The sequence below is a fragment of the Macaca thibetana genome, chromosome 2 (genome assembly GCF_024542745.1).
Source record: "Macaca thibetana thibetana isolate TM-01 chromosome 2, ASM2454274v1, whole genome shotgun sequence".
In the NCBI taxonomy this organism is placed as follows: Eukaryota; Metazoa; Chordata; class Mammalia; order Primates; family Cercopithecidae; genus Macaca; species Macaca thibetana.
The window spans coordinates 110,674,001-110,695,134 of NC_065579.1; the positions used below are offsets into that span (position 1 = coordinate 110,674,001).

General features: G+C 41.2%; 1 protein-coding gene across 14 annotated transcripts in view; it reads right to left on the reverse strand.

Moving 5' to 3' along the window:
* ERC2 (ELKS/RAB6-interacting/CAST family member 2) overlaps nt 1–21,134 on the reverse strand; it is a 981,570-nt gene that overhangs the window by 779,706 nt on the left and 180,730 nt on the right. For 9 of the 14 annotated variants that reach the window (XM_050778492.1, XM_050778488.1, XM_050778495.1 and 6 more), the window contains exons 3-4: nt 20,773–20,796; nt 19,709–20,125 (exon numbers count right to left, since the gene is read on the reverse strand). In XM_050778492.1, coding sequence (XP_050634449.1) covers nt 19,709–20,125; nt 20,773–20,796 — 441 coding nt within the window. The remainder of the gene's footprint in view (nt 1–19,708; nt 20,126–20,772; nt 20,797–21,134) is intronic. The other 5 variants (XM_050778490.1, XM_050778496.1, XM_050778494.1 and 2 more) reach the window with 1 other exon arrangement.

The following is a 21,134-nucleotide window of genomic DNA, read 5'->3' on the forward strand; positions in this document are numbered from 1 at the left end:
ATTATTCAGCATTAGCTCCTGCAACCTATTATCAATATCATGCTGGGATACTGCCATGCTCTGCACCACTCAACTCCCAAACTCGGCTAAAAAAAAAAAAAAAAAACCTCATTCATCTGGCTCTTTAATGTCACAGCACCAAAAACTTGGTTCAAGTTGAATATTTTTGACTAAAGTAACCATGGCATATTGTGGTGTTAAAAATCTTTAAATGCCATATTGTTTAATTACAGCATATGCTTAGGAAGACTACTTTTGAATATAATTTGAGGGGTGAATTAAGGTTTGGTTAAAAGTATATAGCTTCTTTGGGGGGAGGAGGATTTGAGAAAGAACAACACATGTGCTAGTGCAGGAGTGTCCAATCTTTTGGCTTCGCTGGACCACATTGGAAGAAGAATTGTCCTAGGCCACACATAAAACACATTAACACTAATGATAGCTCTTGAGCTTGAAAACACACACATACACACACACACACAAAATCTCATAATGTTCTAAGAAAGTTTACAAATTTTGGGGGGCCACATTCAAAGCCAGCCTGGGCCACATGTGGCTTATGGATTGGACAAGCTTGTGCTAGTATATCAGGGCCCCAGGCCATACATGCCCCCATCTTTCCTACTTATCTGTCAATGAACATTGCCTCATCCGTAGGGACCAAGCCCAAAGGTCCCTCCCATGAGAGTCTCTATCATCTCAGTACCCCCTTCAAGACATAGTTTAGAGTTAAAGGTTCTCCGTAAAACAACTGAATGCAAGAGCGAATGAATGAATGAATGCTCTTGCCATTGATGGCCCTGCTTTCCGAGTTTTCCCTCCTATCTAAATATTTCCTTCTCAGTTTTTTTTCACTGCTCCTCTTTCTCCTTATTTGTCTTAAACAGAGATATGCCCTAATTCTATCATCAGAACCTCCTCGCTTGCAGGGAGAGGGGGATGGCAGCGGGTATCTAAACTCTATCTCTTATAAATGCTTCCCAAACCCACATCTCTAGCCTAGTCTTCTGCCTTGAAATGCAAAGCCATATTTTCAAATGCCAAACTCTCCTTCTCCCAAAACCCTGCTTCCCTCATGACTGTCACAGGCATTAGTATTGACCCTGTCCCTAAAGCTGAAAACTCCAGCCTCTCCGATACCTCCACCCTCCTCATTCTTTAGGTTCTTAGATGTGATTCCTATTTCAAAGCATCTTCTTATATTCCTTTCCCTGTCTGTTCCCACTGTCATCACCTTAATTCTACCTCATGAACAGTCTCCTAGGCTTTCAAAACTAACTCCTAAATGGTGGGTTCAGGATTTCCATTCACCCATATATTTTCATACTTCCTAGACACTTGAAGCCTGATTAAAAAAACAAACCAAATTACAAAAATATTAGTATACACATCTAATTTTCTTTAGGGTAACTGGCATGGAAACTGGTTACAGAGAGAATAAGCATTGGGATTGCCCCTTAGGAAGCCCTTGTTACTCAGCAGGCTGCACCAGCCCCACCCCGACTCTCCCCACACACAAAGGAGGCAGAGTAGCCCAAGGATGGGGAGCACAGGCCTGTTGGCCCCCTGACTGTGACTTCCTGTAAGGCTCTAGGCAGAGTAATCCCCTTCCTGTGACTCTGTTTCTTCATTTGTAACAAGGGGGGATTAATAGGCTCAGCTTTATCAGGGTTGTTGTGAGGATTAAAGGAGTTACTACATATCAAGAGGTTAGAACAGTGCCTGGCCCACCGCGGGTGACTAATAAATGTTAGTTATGATAATGACAATAACAACTATCTACTTAGTAAAGACAGCAATATCCCAGAACAGAGCTCAGACTGGTGGGAGCACCAGTATTCAATAAAAAGATCCAGCAACATCATTAACTTTGTGTTCCAGTCCCCTGAGAGGGACATCACATTGTTTCTTTCAGGAATGCATAACCTTTGTCCAATCATGCGAAGATATGGGAAGAGTCTGAAGTGAGGGAAATTCAGCAAAATAATTGATCAATACTCTTCAAGGGTGCCAAGATCATGATAGATAAGGAATAACTAAATAATGGTTGCAAACTGCAGGACACTAGGGAGAAATAACAACTAAATGCAACATAGGATCCTGGAATGGCAATAAAAGAACATTGGTAGAAAAACTGGTGAATTTTAAATGAGGACTTTAGTTTGGTTAATGGTATCTTACTGTTGTAGCCCATATTTGTGTTGCTATAAAGAAATACCTGAGGCTGGATAATTTATAAAGAAAAGAGGATTATTTGGCTCACTGTTCTGCAGGCTGTACAAGAAGCCTGACACGGGCATCTGCTCAGCTTCTAATGAGGGCCTCATATTGCTTCCACTCCTGGTGGAAGAGGAAGGGGAGCCAGCCTGCAGATTACATGGTGAGAAGGGAGGTGAGAGAAAGGAGGAGGTGCCAGTTTCTTTTAAAGAAAGCAGCTCCCATGGTAACTAATACAGTGAGAACTCACTCCTTATAGCACCAAGTCATTCATGAAGAATCAGCCCTTGTGACCCAAACACTTCCTACTAGGCCCCACCTCCAGCACTGGGGGTCACATTTCAACATGAGTTTTGGGGTGTTACATATCCAAATTATAGCATGTGGCATACCAGGCAGAAATGTTAATTTCCTGGTTCTAATACTGGTACTCAAGTTATATAAGAGATGAACACTGGGGAAGCCTAGGGGAGGGACATACCGAAACCCTCTGCATGATTTTTGCAAATTTTATGTAAGTCTATAAGTAGTTCAAAATAAAATCTGATCCTTCACAGAAGAACACTAATGCAGCTTCACTCCAAAATCATTCCCTAACAGTTTTGGGTTTTTATCATGTACTAAGAACATTACTAGGGTTCATGGAAGCATCAGTGAACTGGACATGGTTCTTCCTTTTGATCTTTCACAGTCTAGTGGGAAAGGCAGTCAAGTAAATGAATATTTAGTAACTGTTATGAGCAATATATGCACAGGTAGGGACCTTAATCCAGTCCAGGGCAGGAAGCAGTGAAAGTGAGGACATCCAGAGAAGGTAAAACACCTGTGTTGAATGTTGTAGGACAAGTAAGGGTTAGTCAAGTGAGGATGGAGGAGAAAGGGAGCCCCAGCAATGGGGGAGTTGCACAAACACAGGCACAGAGCCCAGAGGCTGGCTGTTCAGCAAAGCCAGAGTTTCAGCTGACTGGGAGAGACAAGAGAGAAAGGAAGAGTAGGTGATGAGGTGAAAAAGGCAGGCAGGGGCCTTGTGAATCAGGCTCAGGAGTTTGTACTTTGTCCTTAGGGCCACGCAGGGTTTTGAAAGGACAGACATGCATTTTTCTAAGATGATCCTGACAGCAGCGTGAAGAATGAACTACAAGAGGTACAAAGCCGGGAGACCAGTTAAGAGGACCAAGCCAAAGGTAAGAGCAATGGAAATGAAAGAACATAGACAGACTCAAAAGTGTGTAGAGAGATAGAATAAATAGGTCTTAGTGATATACTGGATACAGAGAGTATGGTAAGCTGAGTAACGGATCCCCCCAAAGATGTCCATCTCCTGATTTCCAAGTCCTGTGTATATGTTACGTTACATGGCAGAAGGACTTTGCAGATGTGATTAAGGATTTTAAAATGAGAAGATTATATTGCATTAACTAGGTGGTCCCAATGTAATCATAAGGGTTTTGATAAGAGGGAGGCAAGAGGGTCAAAGTCAGGGGCCAGGAAATATGACCACAGAAGCAAGGGTCATAAAGAAATTTGAAAATGTTTCAGTGTCGGCTGGAAAATGGAGGAGGGGGCCACAAGCCAAGGAGTGTAGCTGGCCTTTAGAAGCTGGGAAAAGCAAGGGAATGAATCCCCCCTGAGAGCTTCCAGAAGGAATGCAGGCCTGACAATACCTTGATCTTAGCCCAGTAAAACTGATTTCACACTTCTGATCCCCAGGACTGTACAAGAATCATGTATTTGTATTGCCTAAAACCACTAAGTTTGTGGTAATTTGTTACAGCAATAAAAAACTAACACAGGGAGCAATGGAGAAAGAGAAATTGATGATGGTTCCCAGTGTCCAGCTTGGGTTGGGAGGTACATGGTGGTGACAGCAAGACAAGGACACAGAGGGAGAACAGTTGGGAAGAAGACAAGTTCCATTCTGGACAAGCTAATCTTAATATGTTTCTGCAACCCACAAGAAGTCCACTAGATGGTTACATGTATGGTGCTGGTGCTCGAGAGAGAGGTCCAGGCTTGGGATGGAATTTTCCACAAAGTTGCCACTCGCTACTATATACTTAACTAGGTCTATCAGGTTTTCATGTTTTAATGAAAAGGTTAGCTTCAGGAGTATTACTGTTACTATAGTTATGGTTATGATATATGCTATGAGGAGTGATTATTTCTACAGGCGAGACTCAGTAAGGGAAAGAACAATGTTTATATTCTAACAGCAAGGTAGCTATGTTACCCTGAGGAAGTTACAAATTCTCTGTGCCTCAGTTTCCTTATCTTTAAAAAGAGAATAAATACTGAATGGGATTAAATTTAAAATGAGTGCTTGGCACTTAGTTGAGTGCCCAGCACAAAGTAAGTGCTCAGTAAAGAGGAGCTAAGTAAGTACTGCTTATACACAACCCATTAAGAATATTTTGATAACTCTTAAGAAGTTCTTATGTCATCCAAAAAGCTGTAACAAATTCTAATTCTTTCCCCAGTCATTTTCTAAATATATCAAATACTTAATTTGCTATAGGACATTAAAGGTATAGAGGACATTATCTGTGTTTGCAATCTGTGCACAATTATCACAGGATATATATCAATAACGGTAAAGAACAGTTTGCAAGGTGCTGGTGATACTAAAGATGAGTACAATGTGATTCCTGCCCTCAGGGAATGCACAGTCTTGAGAGGAGACAGATTAGATATAGATACAGATACAGACATACATATCCATATGTAGATTAACATTTATTAAGCACCTACTAAGTGCTGAGCTTTACGACTATTTAGCATGTATTACTTTTAAGTTTACTTATTCAAGCCCTGTGAATCAGGTATTTCCCATACAGTATAATTGCCTCCATAACATTCCGAAGCAATCACAGAATGAAAGTGGGATGAAGATAAGGTTTGTCACATCTCAGAACAAACACCAGTACCCCAATAAGTGACATGTAAAATGTCACCAGGCAAGGTTTGATACTGGGGAGAGAAGTCAATGGTTTGCAAAGGGTGCATGAACTGCTTTACAAGGAGACCAGCTGATCCGAGGGCAACTCGATTATCCCCTCCTCATTTTTCCTCAAGGAAACATACATGATATTTGCTGAGCCAAGCCTGTGCAAAGTGCTTTGCACAGGTCATGTCACTGGAGACCAAAGAGTAAACCCAAGCAGGTGAATGCAAAGATTTTGTAGGAGGCAGAGAAAACTGCTGATTAAAATTCTATTAGACCGGAAGTCTCCTGTAAATTTCACTAGCATTCCCATGTCTCTTGCAAAAGTTCGGAACAGCTACTAGAAATATGACAACAAAGGCAATTAACCTCATAAAACAATGCAGATGAAAAAACAATGGGAGGAAAATGATTAAGGTTAAAATAAGAGAGGGAAACCAACATATTAAGAGAAAGAATAAGATTTTAAATGAGGTCATAATAGAAACCAGATGAGAAGCCCAAATAGAAAAGGAAAGTTTCAAAGAAAACAAACCAGAAATAAGGAAAGGAACTGGGTGGGAAGAAATGACTAGAAGTTATTTTGACTTTCTACAAAACAGTAGATGGTATGCTGGTTCTCATTTCTGAGGTCAAGTCCCCTGTGAGGTCTCAGGCAAGTTACTTAACTGCCCTGATTAGGTAATGGGACAATGTCAGCACCTACATCTCATAGAGTTGTTCTGAGGAGGAACTGAGTACAGCACTGAGCTCCATGCTTGCAGCTAGAAGATCTTCCATCTAACAGTGGTGCTGCTGTTGCTGATTTATGCTATCAACAGCATCCCACCAGGACCTCCCAAGATGAGATTCCATGACCTCTATTCCATGATAAGCCCAACAACCCTCAGATGTTCCAGTGCCACACAGATTCCTCAGGAGGTGGCTGTGATTTCAGGAAATGTGGTCATTTTGGACCATTCTCTGTAAGTCCTCTATGCAATACACATTTGTATCTGCAGGGCAGCAAAGGAAGGAGCCACCATGCGATAACCACAGCCTAGAAAAAGAAGGAAAGATAATGTTATTCACAAAGGTTTCCTGTCTTCTGGAAAAGCCTGTGTCATCATGTCTCAGAAGTCCCCACGCTCAGCACAAATATCCTCAAATGTCCACTAAATTTCATGATTGCTCTACCTGTAAGAGTTGCTTAAGGGGCATCCTAACAATACCCATCGAGGTTTGCGCCTGGCAGGTTTTTACGGCATCTCAAGCTTTCAGTGTGCAATTGGCAAGGATTTAGCCATTGTGCACCATTCTGTCCTTTAAAGCAGCTAAAGCTTGAATCTTTAAAATCATCTAAATCTTGACATGCATCATGAAAGTATTGCAACAGAGACCACTGACAGGAACACCACTGTGTATCATGAAAGTACAGTGGAATACCTACATGAAGAGTCATTTCTCGGCCAGGCATGATGGCTTACACCTGTAATCCCCGCACTTGGGGAGGCTGAGGCAGGAAGATCACTTAAACCCAGGAGTTCAAGATCAGCCTGGGTGACATAGTAAGACCCCATCTCTCAAAAAAATAAAAATAAAAAGAGTCATTTCTACCGTCTAAGGCACAATCAGAGTTTGCCTCTTCTTTGCTGTGTGGACTCTGCCAGAATGACAAAGGCCTCCTCCACCCTTTAAAAACACCTCACCTTGCAATGCATTCCTATTTGGAGATATAGATGAAAAAGTAGCGTTTTAAAGATGCTCATTTGTCTAAACCAGGATTAACTTCCAGTACACTAAAAAGTGTACATAGGTAGTGAGGGAGCTCGTAATTCCAGATTCAAGTGATTAAATCATAAAAGAAGTTGTTGCTTTTTTTAAGGAACTCTTTGGAAAAATATTTTTAAGGCTAGACAAGAGATACAAAAAGAAAGCGGCACGAAAAAACCTAAAAGAAGTTAAGCTTAGAGTGGCAGCTAATCTCCTTAAATAGGTTTCTGAGTGCAAGATGTGTTAAGTGTTGATAAGCATTTCCTTGGTAAATGGCCACTGGCCCCAGTGTGTGGTACTCCAAGAACAGAACCCCTGCCACGAATCTGCAAGATTCTCTGCAAGAAAAGAACTTTGCTTCATTAATAACTTTTTAAAACATGCACTAACTAATTCACACTGGCAGTTGAAATCTTCCCATCAAAATTCATTCTACAATCAGGCTAAGTTCAAAGATATATGCAGGATAAAGAAAAAACTCAAGTTTAGAGAAAATCTGGGGTGAGTGGGGTAGGTGAACAAAATCATATAGTCTGAACTTAAAGTTTTAGAGTCAGGAAAATAGGATAAAACTAGATAGAGGACTTGGTCAAGTGGGTCAAAAAATAAAAGTTTCAATTGCATAAAAAGCCAAACATGACTTCAGATTTTTAATGTGTTACGCATAAATACTTGCTGCTATTTTAATATTTGCCTTGACTTGAGCTGTTGTGGGACTCTGCCTGAGGCAAGATTTTTAATAGCAATAATAAAAATACTTAATAGTACTTAGAGCAAAGCATGTGTGGTCACGACGTTTTAAAGAGGGGAAGAAAAGGTAATTTTCAACATCTGCAGTACATTTCCACATGATAAAACCACTACACTCCAAAATTATCCTGAAGTTTGGTGGTGCTAGAGGCAGGGGAGGAGGAAGAGGCAGTTCATGTAGAGAAATGTTTATTTAAAAAACAGAAAGGGAGACACAAAGGCCATTTAGGGGAAAGCAGGGATGACAACCTTTATTGTAAAATAAAACTGACAATTAATAGTGAGAGTCCAGTAGTCAAAATGTAGGTTTATGTGTCTTCTCAGATCCATAATTATTATCTCCATAAATACTCCTGAGAATCAAATGTCTTTTATTTTCACAAAATCCCAATCTTCCCATGTGGTATATCAGACAAAACACCATCCCCAACCCCTCATTTAGATTTCTTTTGCAGGACTTGCCTCATTTCCAGCCCTACAGTTTCTGAGAGAGAAGGAGTGAGGGAGAGGGGGAAGTTGGAGGCAGCTTCTCTCTCAGTCTTTCCCTCCATCTGTCTCTCTGTCTGTCTCTATAGGTCTCAATCTCTGTCTGTCTCTCTGTCTCTGTCTGTCTCTCTCTCTCTCTCTCTGTGTGTCTCTCTCTCTCTCACACACACACACACACACACACACACACACACACGTTTCTTTTTAGGCTCAAGCTCCCATCCCCCCTCCCCCCTCCCCCCAGCACATCTGTTTCCTAGTTAAATCCCCTGCAGTCAGACTCTGGGTAAAGAAGTCTCCTGAGCTGGGCTGCCCTTCCTCAATAAAACCAAGTTTCAAGCAGATGGGGCTAGGAGTTACTGCCCTTGCCACAGTCCCAGGCCAGCCAGCAGACGGATGGGTCACTCTATACCAGCAGTTCACCACCAGAATTATTTTGCAATGTCTGGAGACTTTGTTGCTGTAAGCACAATCTGGGAAACGGTGTAAGTGCTAATCCCATCTAGTAAGCAAAGGTCCACTGTTCAACATCCTGCAATGCACAGGACAGCCCCACACAACAATCACCTTGCCCAATCGTCAACCTTGCTGAGATTGAAAATCCCTGGGCTACACCAAGGCAGCAACATCCTAGTAACAGGCAGTCTTCCCCCAACACTAAAAATGCTCAAATGTCTGGCAGCCCAGCTCAAACAGATGTGAGAGAGATCTGACTACCCCGGGGGCAGGAAGAAGGGCAGAGAGTGGTAAGGGAACTGGCTGTTCTCCTGACCAAATCCTGGCTTAGCTGTGTAAGACCACTGTCCATGGGGAAACCTGGCAAGGCCATGGCACACTAACAACTACCACATGTCAATATTTTTTAACACAACCTGCATATATACACAGTTTCTTTTTCAGGTCAGTTCCTTCAAAGCAGCCACATTTTTTAAAGCACTAATTGTGTACGGCTAAAAAGTGTCAATAAAACACAAGTATTTAAAAAGAGAAGGAGGAGGAGTAATAGAAGGAAGCCTGTGTTTTTATTAGGTAAGGAAGTCCTAATTCTCTTGGAGTTTGAATGGCGATCTCCACTTCTCTGGTGATTCTTAAAGAAGTCTTCGTTCACAGTCCCTTTGGAATCTGCCGGGGTTCCTTCCCAACACACACCACTCCTAAAAGAGGTGCAGACTTTCATGATAACTGACAATACCCAATGTGTTAAGAATCTAGAAATCAAAACTACAGATCTAATAACTGTAAAAGAAAAATGGGTGGCTGGGCGCGGTGGCTTATGCCTGTAATCCCAGCACTTTGGAAGGCCAAGGTAGGTGGATCACCTAAGGTAGAGAGTTTGAGACCAGCCTGACCAACATGGAGAAACGTCGTCTCTGATAAAAATGCAAAATTAGCCAGAACATGGTGGCGCATACCTGTAATCACAGCTACTCAGGAGGCTGAGGCAGGAGAATCCCTTGAACCTGGGAGGCAGAGGTTGCAGTGAGCCGAGAACGTGACATTGCACTCCAGCCTGGGCAACAAGAGCAAATCTCCATCTCAAAAACAGAAAAAAAAGGGCAAAAATGGCAGGAAAAAATACTGTTTCCTGATTTAAAAACAAACCAACCTCAAAAGCCCTATGTGAACAAGCAAACAAACCTCAAAAGCTATATGAAGAAAACAGTAAGATTTGATTCTCTGAATAAAAATAATTGCAGACAGGCTTTTACCACATGTCTTGATTCAAAAAGCTACTTACTTATCCTTAATTCAAAAAGCTACTTACTTCTTATCTGAGTCAGGGGTCAGCACATTTAAAGGGCCAGGTATTTTAGGCTTTGTGGACCAAGAGGCAAAATAAAGGGTATTATATACGTACTTATGTAATCCTTTCAAATGTAATCATTTAAAAAAGTAAAAAACATTTTTAGCTCCCAGGCCACTAAAAAAAAAAATGCTGCAGGCTACATTTGGCCAATAATCTATGGTTTGCCAAATCTCAATCTAAAAACGTAGCAAGTCTTTGTAATTTTTACTCATGAAGTCTCACTCACTTTTCTTTTTCCTTTTTCTACAAACTACATATACAGAATTATATTTTTCCTTTAGTGAGAATTTAATTCATTTTTATATGTTATAGCTGCTATAACCATAGCCACTCCTAGGAATCACCCATTAGCAGTTCACATTGCCTTTTTAGCACTCTATCTGAAACACGTAAGAGACCCCTCAACCTACATGCCAAACTGGAAACCCAAATAAAGTAGCCCTTTCACATCCGAGCCAAGGTGGAAGGGAAAGGAGATTTTGCTTTAGCAAATTAGAAAAGCAATGAAATGCACATGTCTTAGGAGTTACAAATACAATTTCCGTGTCTCACAATTGACACAGAAAGAAACCCAAAATACTCAACAAAAACTAGATAAAAAGTAAAGTTGGTTTTGGGATACAAAGCATTTCTTTTTGGTAGTGAGATAATCATGAAGTTAAAAAAAAATTGTAAAATAAAGCTAACTTTGATGAAATGGGAAAGGTCTGATTCTAAGTGCCACCCATTTGTCCTTATTCTCTGCTCACAAAAATTCACCTATTGTGAAGAATTTATGGAAGGCCAGGTGCTTTCATTTTCATGAGCCAAAAATGGAATGAGAAGACCTAGCCCTGACGTTGCCTTCTACATGGCACTGTTTGATCTTCCCGCTGCTCTATGACTTCACAGATTTTTAGTCCCCAATTCAACAGGCTCTGATAAGATGTGGCAAGAAAATAAATCAGAGCCTTTTGCATTTCTTCCTTTTTCACATTTACAGAGAAAATAACCTTGAGCAAGAAGTCAGAAGACCAGAATCCTAGTCTGTGGTCTACTCTGGATTACACTGAAATCCCTGGCAGCATCAGGAAGTGCTTAGGAACAAGATACTTCAATCAGCAGGTCCAAATTTGAATGCCAGATCCATCCATCACTATGTGCTCTGAGAACCTCGGCCAGTCACATCACCTCTCTAGGCCTCAACTTCCCCACCTGAGAGGCAGAGAAACTATTGTTCCATTCAGAGTATCAATGGAAGGATTAAATGGCACTCCTCGGGAAGTGACTGGCACAGGCTGCTCTTTGTGAGTGCCCAGTAAATGTTACATGTCATCACTGCTTAATTTCTCTGAGCCTGCATGTCCTCCCAGGGTTGCCAAAAGTATCTGTGGAAATAGTTAAAATGGAATGTGTTTTATAATGGAATGTGTTTATAGGCTTTATATACCAAGCCTCCTCCACATGTAAAGTATTAATGTTTCCACTCAAGACAGGTAGGGCCTTGGTACAGCTGAGCCTGTCTCAATTACCCATTGCTGCAGCTTATGAAATATGCTAACATACTCACAGCACCTGTGCTCGGGGTCCTTTCTCACTGCTGAGGTTTTATTTGCGGGGCATTGTTTTAACAAATGATGATGATGATAAATTATGTCAGTTACCCAAAAAATATTTTTCAGAGCGCCATCACACCTAAGGCAAAGCAGGAGGATGACGGTGAAGAGGAAGTAATCAGAGCCTCTCCCAGCATAACCTCCAGGCATTCTCACTCCTCCCTGGTGCCTCCCCACACCCTCAACCCTGTCACTTTCTTTTCTCAGCAGGTTTCAAAATGCCTTGTGTCTAATGGCTTCCTGGGGCTCCACCAGTCTCTGTTACCATAAAAAGCAGTCGATGATACTCATTGAAATGAAAATAGAGTAATTAGCATGTAGCATTCAAACTCAAAAGAATGTATGAGAATTTAAAGACAAGGCAAATGATGCTAAACAGAAAGGAATTTATTTTCCATGTCATCGGAAATGTGAGGGTAAAAATTATGAAAGCCTACTTTTGGACGTACTGTCAGATTACAGAGAGAGCGCTTTTCTGGAAAGATGCTTCATTGACATCCATCCTGCGTGGAGTAATTAGAGAAAATGGAACTCAGTGAAAACAAAGGGAATTTGTCTCAAACTAGCATCAGTCAACGAAAATTCCACATAATCTCAAAAGAGATACCATATTCAAAATCAGACGCTTACTCGGAAAAGAGGCACAAAGGAGACATGTTCAGTTTTCGTAGTTAAATACTAGTAGGAGTAAATGAAAAGGCATGCCTTAGAATGCTCACGACCTTGGGGCATGGTGGTTACAAATTACGAGATGTGTGTGAAAAAAATGAATAAAACTGAGCAATAGTCAGAAATGCCTTGTGTACTTGGGCAGAACGTCACAATCATTTCTTCACCCACGTTCTCAACCTTGGCTGCACAGCTCCACCAAGATTTCATCAAACTCAATACATTCAAAGTCTTCCCTCAACCTTAGCTTCTCCTGCTGACAACACTTGCCTGCCCACGGCTGTACCATCTGCCTGTCCACAGGTCTATAGCAGTTGTCTCTTCCTCCTCAAAGCTCCCAGCACTCAGTTCTTAAGTTGTCAAGGTCCTGCCTATAGGTGGAGATGACCTTTCCCTTCAACTTCCATGGCCACCACCCAGATTCACAGTCTTGGTAATCTGAATAACCACAGTATCCTTCTAATTTCTCTCCATGCTTTTGTTCTCTTCCCATCCAATCCAATGTTAACAGACCATCTTCTCTGGTCGTGTCATTCTCCAGGCCAAATGTCTTCAAAGGCTACCCAGAGCCCACACAGTAAAGCCAATTCCCTTTATCTGGTCCTCAGAGCCCTCAGTGATCTGATACCAAATCATCTGCTCAGCTTTATTTCCTTCCCCCACTGAAAGGCAGTTTCAGCTGCTCCAAATTCATTGTGCCTCAACCTCACCACAGTTCCCCCTCTGTGACTTGACTCAGTCATCTCTTCTCCAATCACGCTTCCCCACCAACCCCATGTGCTAAAATTCTTCCTGCCTTGAAGACCGGCTCTACCATGGATGAAGCCGGTTGTCAGCTCTCCTGCCCCTAAGCTGTACAGCATTCGGGTGCCATTCAAGGCCTCTCAGTGTACCACACCGAGAAGCAGTAGCATGCAGTGGGGGACACGTACAGAGTCTAGAGTCACACTGCCCAGCTTCCAATCTTGATTGCAGCTTTTGCAGTGTGTGACTGGAGGCAATTACTTACCTCACTGTGCCTCTGTTTCCCTATCTGTGTAATACACATGATGACAACAGTATTTACTTAGCACAGAACAAGACTTGATAATTATGAGCTGTTCCTCTTATTGCTCACCTGAATCTCTGAACAAGACCACAAAATTGCCACCGATACTCCCACAGCATCCTCCATATGGATGCTCAGCATATGCCCAATGATGTCCAACGTATAAATGAAAGAAGACTGCCAGTTAAAGCTACCTCTAATGTTTCTCCTCCACTCCAAACACAGAGCAATCATGCAGAAAACATTTCTTAATGGAGCTCATACCAACCATTATGAACTTTTCTGATATTGACAAAATAAATCACAGAGTAACTCTCTAGATATTTTTAACAAATTTTTCACTCATTACAATATTTATTGAGCAGCTACCGGCAATATCTGAGGTCTGGGAATACTGATGGAGTGTATTGATCAGGTAAGATACTTACTATATTAAAATAGGGAGCAATTGTTAAGTTCTGTAATATGTATAGGAAACAGCCCTTGTAAAAGATCGTGTATATAAAATGTTATGTTTATATGTTTGGGAATAGTTTCTGCAATTAGCTTTGTTGGTAGAAATAGAATGTATTGAATCTGTAGAGTCAGAATTAGAAATGCCTGCATCAGCAAAATCATGGCTTAGGTCAGCAGAACTAGAGACAAGCATGTATTAAGGAAGCCATATGGTTTTGAGAAGGGGGACTGGAATGGCATTTAGAAGTTCGGGCAGAGACTATACAGGACGAGTTTGAGCCATCAGTAAAGGTCTGAAAGCTTAAGAAATTCCAGGTAATACCTTTTGCCTTGGTGGATCTCCCACTGTCCTGGGGTCAACCTGGATAAGTAAACCAAGAGATCAAGAATTCATGTTACCTCTTTCTCCTGTCTGCCTACCCCCAGCACAGAGGGAGGCCCAGGTCTCCTGAGGGTTTTGCTTGTCCTGGGTTATTAGCAACTGTGGCCTGTAAAGACTTGGGTGCTTTTCTGGCCCTGCTACCAAAAAAGGGCAAGTTGCCCAAAAGGATTAACACAGGAGATCAATAGGATTAGCAGCAGAACATATATCCCTTCCCATCAAGATCTTAAGCCAGATAAGTCCAAAGACCCCTAACTCTCTTCTAAGGACCAGTCAAGAAAATAGTAAGCAGGGTAAGTATAAGAGGATCTTGGTCTATTAATCCATTTCTTTTTCTTTAATGAGATCAGTAGTGTTTCAGATACTTGATTACTAAAACTTCTAGATGGAACAATATGTTCTTTGCAGAAAAAGCTAGAGAACAGGGTAAACTATGAGCACGTCAAACAATGTCTTATCAAATCAACCTGCATCCAAATACATCAGACAATGCTAGTGAGTAATGCTGAGCTTCGGCCAACCCTTTGGCTCACATTAGCACATCAGTTGGAGTTCCTGGGCAATGGATTTGGTCTTCCAAGTAAGTTAAGATCATAACCTTTTGGTTGTTGTTTCCTGCCAGACAAAGAAGTGGTTTCACACTCAGCCTTTTCCAGACCACCAAAAGACAATAAGACACTAAAGCAACCCACCCCATATGCAACTCCTGCCAACTCCAAATCTCCTAAAACAATAAGCTGAACAAGGCCAGGAGATGGGGTTTATGTGAGGTCCACCACCTCTGCCTGAGAATGAATCATAAAACCACTAGCACTCCATTCCCCAGCCTCACACTGCCTAGCCCCGACCTACTCGATATAATGAAAATGAAATCAGGAACACACTGAACCTAAAACCTCAAGTACATTTTAAATCTTGTTTTAGATCCATCTATATTAACAGAGGTCAGGTAACTTGTTTATTCAAACTAACTTATTCTTACTGGTATAATAACAAAAGTGGTCAGACACATTTTTCTACTTTAAAAAAAAAAAAAAAAAAAAAAAAAAACCTGACAAAGAAGTACATTCTAAAACTCAGTAAAGAATATGGAAATAGCTCACAATAAACTTTGCCTTATAAAATAACTAATGAAGGAAATAACCCACTTATTTGGCAATGGGAAACAATGATTTGTATATTATTACATATTTGGTAGGTCATTAATTAGAAGCTCTTTTTATTTTCTAGCATAGCATTTTTCAAAAATGTCTTACAAAGAACACCAGTGCAACAAGAGAAAAGCAAGTCACGTAAGTTTGAGAAGCTCTGCCTTCTCTGGTCCCCTTCTTAGAAATGACTAATGCATATTTGCATGTTAAAGATTGAGACTGTAACTCTGTGGAATCCCTTGTTTCCCCAAGTTCACTTGGCACTGCAACCCTTTTTCTCTCGTAACACATATCAACAGCCCACAAATGGCTGTTCTGCCAAGCGCAATTTGGGAAAAATTTCTTCTAGAAATGGGATATGGGCCAGGCGTGGTGGCTCACACCTGTAATCCCAGCACTTTAGGAGGCTGAGGCAGGCGGATCGCTTGAGCTCAGGAGACTAGCCTGGGCAACGTGGTGAAAACCCTTCTCTACCAAAAATACAAAAAAAAAAAAAAAAAGTAGCCAGGCATGGTGGCACATGCCTGTAGTCCCAGCTATTCAGGAGGCTGAGGTGGGAGGATCACTTGAACCTGAGAGGTAGAGATTGCAGTAAGCCAAGACTGCACCACTGTACTCCAACCTGGATGACAGACTGAGACCCCATCTCAAAAAAAAAAAAAAAAAGAAAGAAAGAAAAAGAAAAAAGAAAAGGGACATCGTAAAATGGTTTAAGAGCTGAGACTCCAGAGTCAGCCTGATTCAAATACCAGCTTCACCATTTGTTAGCAGTATGACATTGGGTTTGTCCCTCAGTTCCCCCAGGTAAAATGGGCAAAGTAATAGCACCTACCTCCTAGGCCATGGGCATTTCCATCTGAGTGGAACAGTCTTCTAAGATCCTCACATGGATGGTTCCTTTTGGTTATTCAAGTCTCAGTTCATACTGTCACCCCCTCCAAGAGGCCTTCCCTGACAACCCAATATAAAATTAGCCTCACCAGATCACCAGTGCTTCACTCTCTTCTTCATGACATGCCTCTATTTAACCACAAAATTGTCATCTATTTTCCCCCAATAGAATGTAAGCACCATGAAGGTACATTTTAATAATGATCATTGCTATATCTCAAAACAGATCTTCAATAAGTATTCATCCAACGAAGGAATGAATAGAAGGATTAATGAATGAATGAATGGATGGATGGATGCAAAAATGAATGAATGAATGAGATGACTCAGTGTGAATCCATCTAAAGCATTCTTCGTGATGCCTGACACATAAGCTGACACACACAGATGCTATTTTGAAAACTTCTGGGGAACCGTGAGTGGTTAATATACACATAATCATAATTCTCCCAATAAGTAACATTCTGACTCCACAGTGTATCTTCTTGCTGTAGTAGAGGTAAACATTTCACAACATTCATTCAGAGGTGTGCTAGTAAACAGGCTTTCAGGAATGGGCAAGGGAATGGGGAAGGTAGACCCTAAGAGTAGCATCTTCCAATTTCCATGGTATAAATACACCAAATATGACCAATTTCAGGCTATGTGTGGTTTAACATCAGGATCACGAGATTCCTGAGAATTTAACAAATTGCTCTCACAGGACTGTAGAACCTTTCTCATGGGAATGGTCCTTTCAGGCCTTGGAGTCTTGTTTGTTGAGTTCAAGTTTAACATGAGTTTTTTTATGTACAGATATATTTTCCAAATTCTCCCCCTCTTGATGAGCTAAAATAAGGGATACCTACTCGTTTTGGTCTGGTGCTCAGGGAAACTAGTTGTATGTACTGGGCTGCACTTTCTGTACCCTCTTCTGTGTGCTTTCAAACTGGTGTTTAAGGATCTAAATATGATCTATATCCACACCAGACCATTGTGAGAACCAGCCAATCTCAGAAAACCCAAGATGAATTGTGTTTAGATTCATTTAAATGGGGGCAGCCACATAAGGCACCATCTAGTAAGCACTATCAATGAGCAGAATCTAATTGCAGAAGAAGAATGACCACCCTGACCACAAGATCCCAAGAAGGAGTGAGAAATGGTGCTGCAGATGGAGATTTCTCTGGCATCACAGCCTTGCTACCCCTTGGCATCAAAATAAAACAGTAGCTTTTTCCAACTCTAGTCATCCTCTATCAACTGCAGTTTTGAGATAATACAAGAAAAATTCCAAAATCCACAGTTAATCTACATGCAAGTAACAACATGCCAGTAATTGTTGCTCCTCTTCTGTAAGCTACATGAGAGGTCTATGAAGTAAGACATGGAGAAAATTACTTTCTGCTGTACTGTATTTGTTATCTATGGCTGTGTAACAAATTACCTCAAAATTGAGCAGCTTAAAACAGTACACATTTATTATCTCAGTTTCTGTGGGTCAGGAATTCAGGCACAGCTTAAGTGGGTCCTCTGCTTCACAGTCTCTCACAGCCTGCAATCAAGATGTCAGCCCAGGACCTGTCATCATATCTGAAGGCTCGACTGGGAAAGGATCCACTTCCAAGCTCACTAAATGGTTGTTACCAGGTTTCCATTCTTTGTGGCTGTTGAAATGAGTGCCTCTGTTCCTTACTGGGTGTTGACTGGAGGCCACCCTCAGTTCCTTACCACATGGGCCTCTCCACATGGCAGCTTGCTTCATCAAAGCATGCAAGTATGAAGGCAATAGAGTCTGCTACCAAGATGGAAGTAACAGTCTTACATAACCTAATCATGGAAGTAACATTGACATTCTATTACTTTTGCCATATTCTATCATTTCAGAGCAAGCTATGAGGATCAACCAATACTCAAAGAAAGAGGATTATATAATGGTGTGAATTCCAAGCAGCAGGGATTATTGGAGACCATCTTGGAAGTCTTCTCACCACATTCACCCTCTTGGAAGATAGATGGGAAGATACTGTGGTTGTTCCCACCCACATGGGAACACCCATCCCAAAATGGGTTGCTCCCATTTTGGCCTAACCAAAACATCTCCTTTTTTTTTTTTTTTTTTTTTTTTGAGACGGAGTCTCGCTCTGTCGCCCAGGCTGGAGTGCAGTGGCGCGATCTCAGCTCACTGCAAGCTCCACCTCCCGGGTTCACGCCATTCTCCTGCCTCAGCCTCCTGAGTAGCTGGGACTACAGGCACCACCGTGCCACGGCTAATTTTTTTTTTTTTTTTTGTATTTTTTTAGTAGAGATGAGGTTTCACCGTGGTCTCGATCTCCTGACCTTGTGATCTGCCCGCCTCGGCCTCCCAAAGTGCTGGGATTACAGGCGTGAGCCACCGCGCCCGGCCCAAAACATCTCTTTAAGATTTTCGATATGAAACCAAGCCATGTGGTTTCCCAAGCATGTTGGTAAAGTATCATTAAAAGAAAACAAGGAAGAATAAGAGTAGAGGACATTAAATTTGCAGACACAAAAGTCTTTTACTAAGTTCTAGGCAAATATAACCTACATCAGAGCAAATTCCTGGGAGCATCTGCATTTTTGCAAATCCCAACATGGAAGCCATGTCTTCTGACCAACCAAACAAGTGACTCACAAGAAGCACCACCATCTGAACAGGTATACTGTCAAGAAATCTAGTTTGGTCTAGAAGTAAGTATCTTCTAGAATTTTTATTTATTGCTGTAGAATAGTTTGAAAACATTTTTAATGACATTTTATTGCTTGTTATTTTCTGTGAGATCCTTGTCTCCCTACAGCAGTTTTGCCTGCATGATACTTTTAAGGTCCATATCCACCAGAGTGGCAAGGAACTGCTATAAAAATTTCAAACCTTGGCAGTCATCCACATTTTTTCTAAGCTCTACCTAACCACATATTCTCAAATACATGAGTATCCCAACATTGAATGGTGGTAAAAGGCCAGAGAGACTGCCTCTGAAGGACTTCAAATGATTTAACCCACTAAGGGCAAAACACATACTCAGAAAACCTGTAATACTCTGTCCTAGATGAATGTAAATGCAGACAAAAATTATCTTAATCCTAAACACTCAAAATTAATCTGTGAATTTTACCATTCTTTCCTAAATGCTTTACTTTCTGCAAATCTCATCCCCAATTCAGTAACAAAAATATTTAGGGTCATTGTGTTGCTAATCATATTTATTTTTTCCTTTAGAGAGGTGATATTTGATAAACAACTAAACTAAATAGTACCACACCTAAAAGACTCTGAAACCGCCACCTGTGGGAAAGCAATTGTAAATCACTTTAGAGTTGATATGTCCTGCATATGTTTGAATCGTGGATATGTGTTGAATAATAATGGAATGCATGTGCAGTGAGCAAAGACTAATACAAAATTCCAGTTTAATGGTCTTAAGCCGGCAGGAAGGTCATAAAGCAGATGACAAAGGGAATTTTGTTAAGGATGTAGATATCTTCCAACCTGTGAAAATAACTTGATAACATATTTTCACTTATAAATTAAGGCTGTGGGGAAATACAGAGAATGCTCTTACCTCTCTAAGATGTATGTTTTCCTTCTCTTTCTGGTCTAAAATCACTTCCAAGTGGCTGACCTGAGACTCAGCCTCTGCCATCCGTCGCGTTCGCTCATTGTCATCCTCTAGGCTTTTGGACGGCAAGCCTTTACTTTGTAACATCTCAAGAAGCTTTTTAATCGACTCATCTCGGGCATTGAGGGTTTGTTTCTGCGTTTCAATTCTCAGCTCCATTTCCTCTAATGTCTTCCTCAAAAGGAACAGTTCCTTGGCCTGCCTGTCGTGCTCGGCTTGGAGCCGCCTGAAGTTCTCCTCGGTCAGCTCGATGGTGAAGTGCTCCGCTCCTCGGTTGCCACTCTCTTGCTGGAGGAGGTGGTTGAGGTCTCTCTGGGTTCGCAGCTCATCTTGAAGGGCTTGGATTGTCAACTGTAGGTGCTGCAGGGAGAAAGATGGAGCGGGAGAGGAGACAGAATGAAAAAAAGTCAATGAAAATGGCAAGTGCCGTTTGCTGCCACCACACTATGAAGATGGAATGTTAATCATGAGGTCCGGAGGGCCAGCCATGAATTCCTCCACGGTGACTTCAGAAGCATGGGACAGCACATGGAGAGGGGGAGATTAATTCAAGGATGCTTTCTGAATGTCTTGGGAGAAGAGAGATGCACACGTACACAGAAACAATAGATTAGTGTCAATCACAAGGGAAATTATACATCTACAGAGTTTTAATTTAGGAAGTGGAAAAGGTTAGAGGGAAACTTTCACAAACACACCTTCTTTATGCCCAGAACGCTCCAGACTCAGTATTCCTTGTTTCCTAAGGTATTCTTTATTGTACTATCCATTATTTCCCACGATCAATATGTGTTGATTTAAAAATGAAAATAATAGCATCCACTACAAGTAGACACAAACGAAGACTTTATTTTTTTACAAATAAAGCTGTGAACAGGTTTAGTAAACAGGATTACTGCATCTGAAAGCAAAAGGGAATAAATGCAGGCACAGACAAACACACTCAAACACACAAGGAGGTGAGGCTGTACAAAGCAGAACAAACAAGCTGCAAAGAGTGGACAAACCTTGGTTCTTCTGGCATCCAGTAACTGAACAGCATGGGAAATGAAAAAAAAACGAAGCAAAAAATCAACACAAAGAAAAGTCTAGTGCAAGCAAAGGATACTTTACAGAAAGAACTTAATCAACATAAAGTACCTTCACAGAAGAAAGAAGAAAAAAAAAGAAAAAAATTCTAATTACAGCAAAGACCTATAAGCTACACAGAGTTTATAGCATTGACATTTGATAGACATGGAAAAAAAAAAAAAAAAAGGAAAGACCAAACCTGAGGTTTATCCCACCTTTTGTTTTCCTAAATCTCACTGACCCAGGAACCGAAAGTCTTGAAAGTATTACCAGAGAGGGAAGCACCTGTTATTTTAGG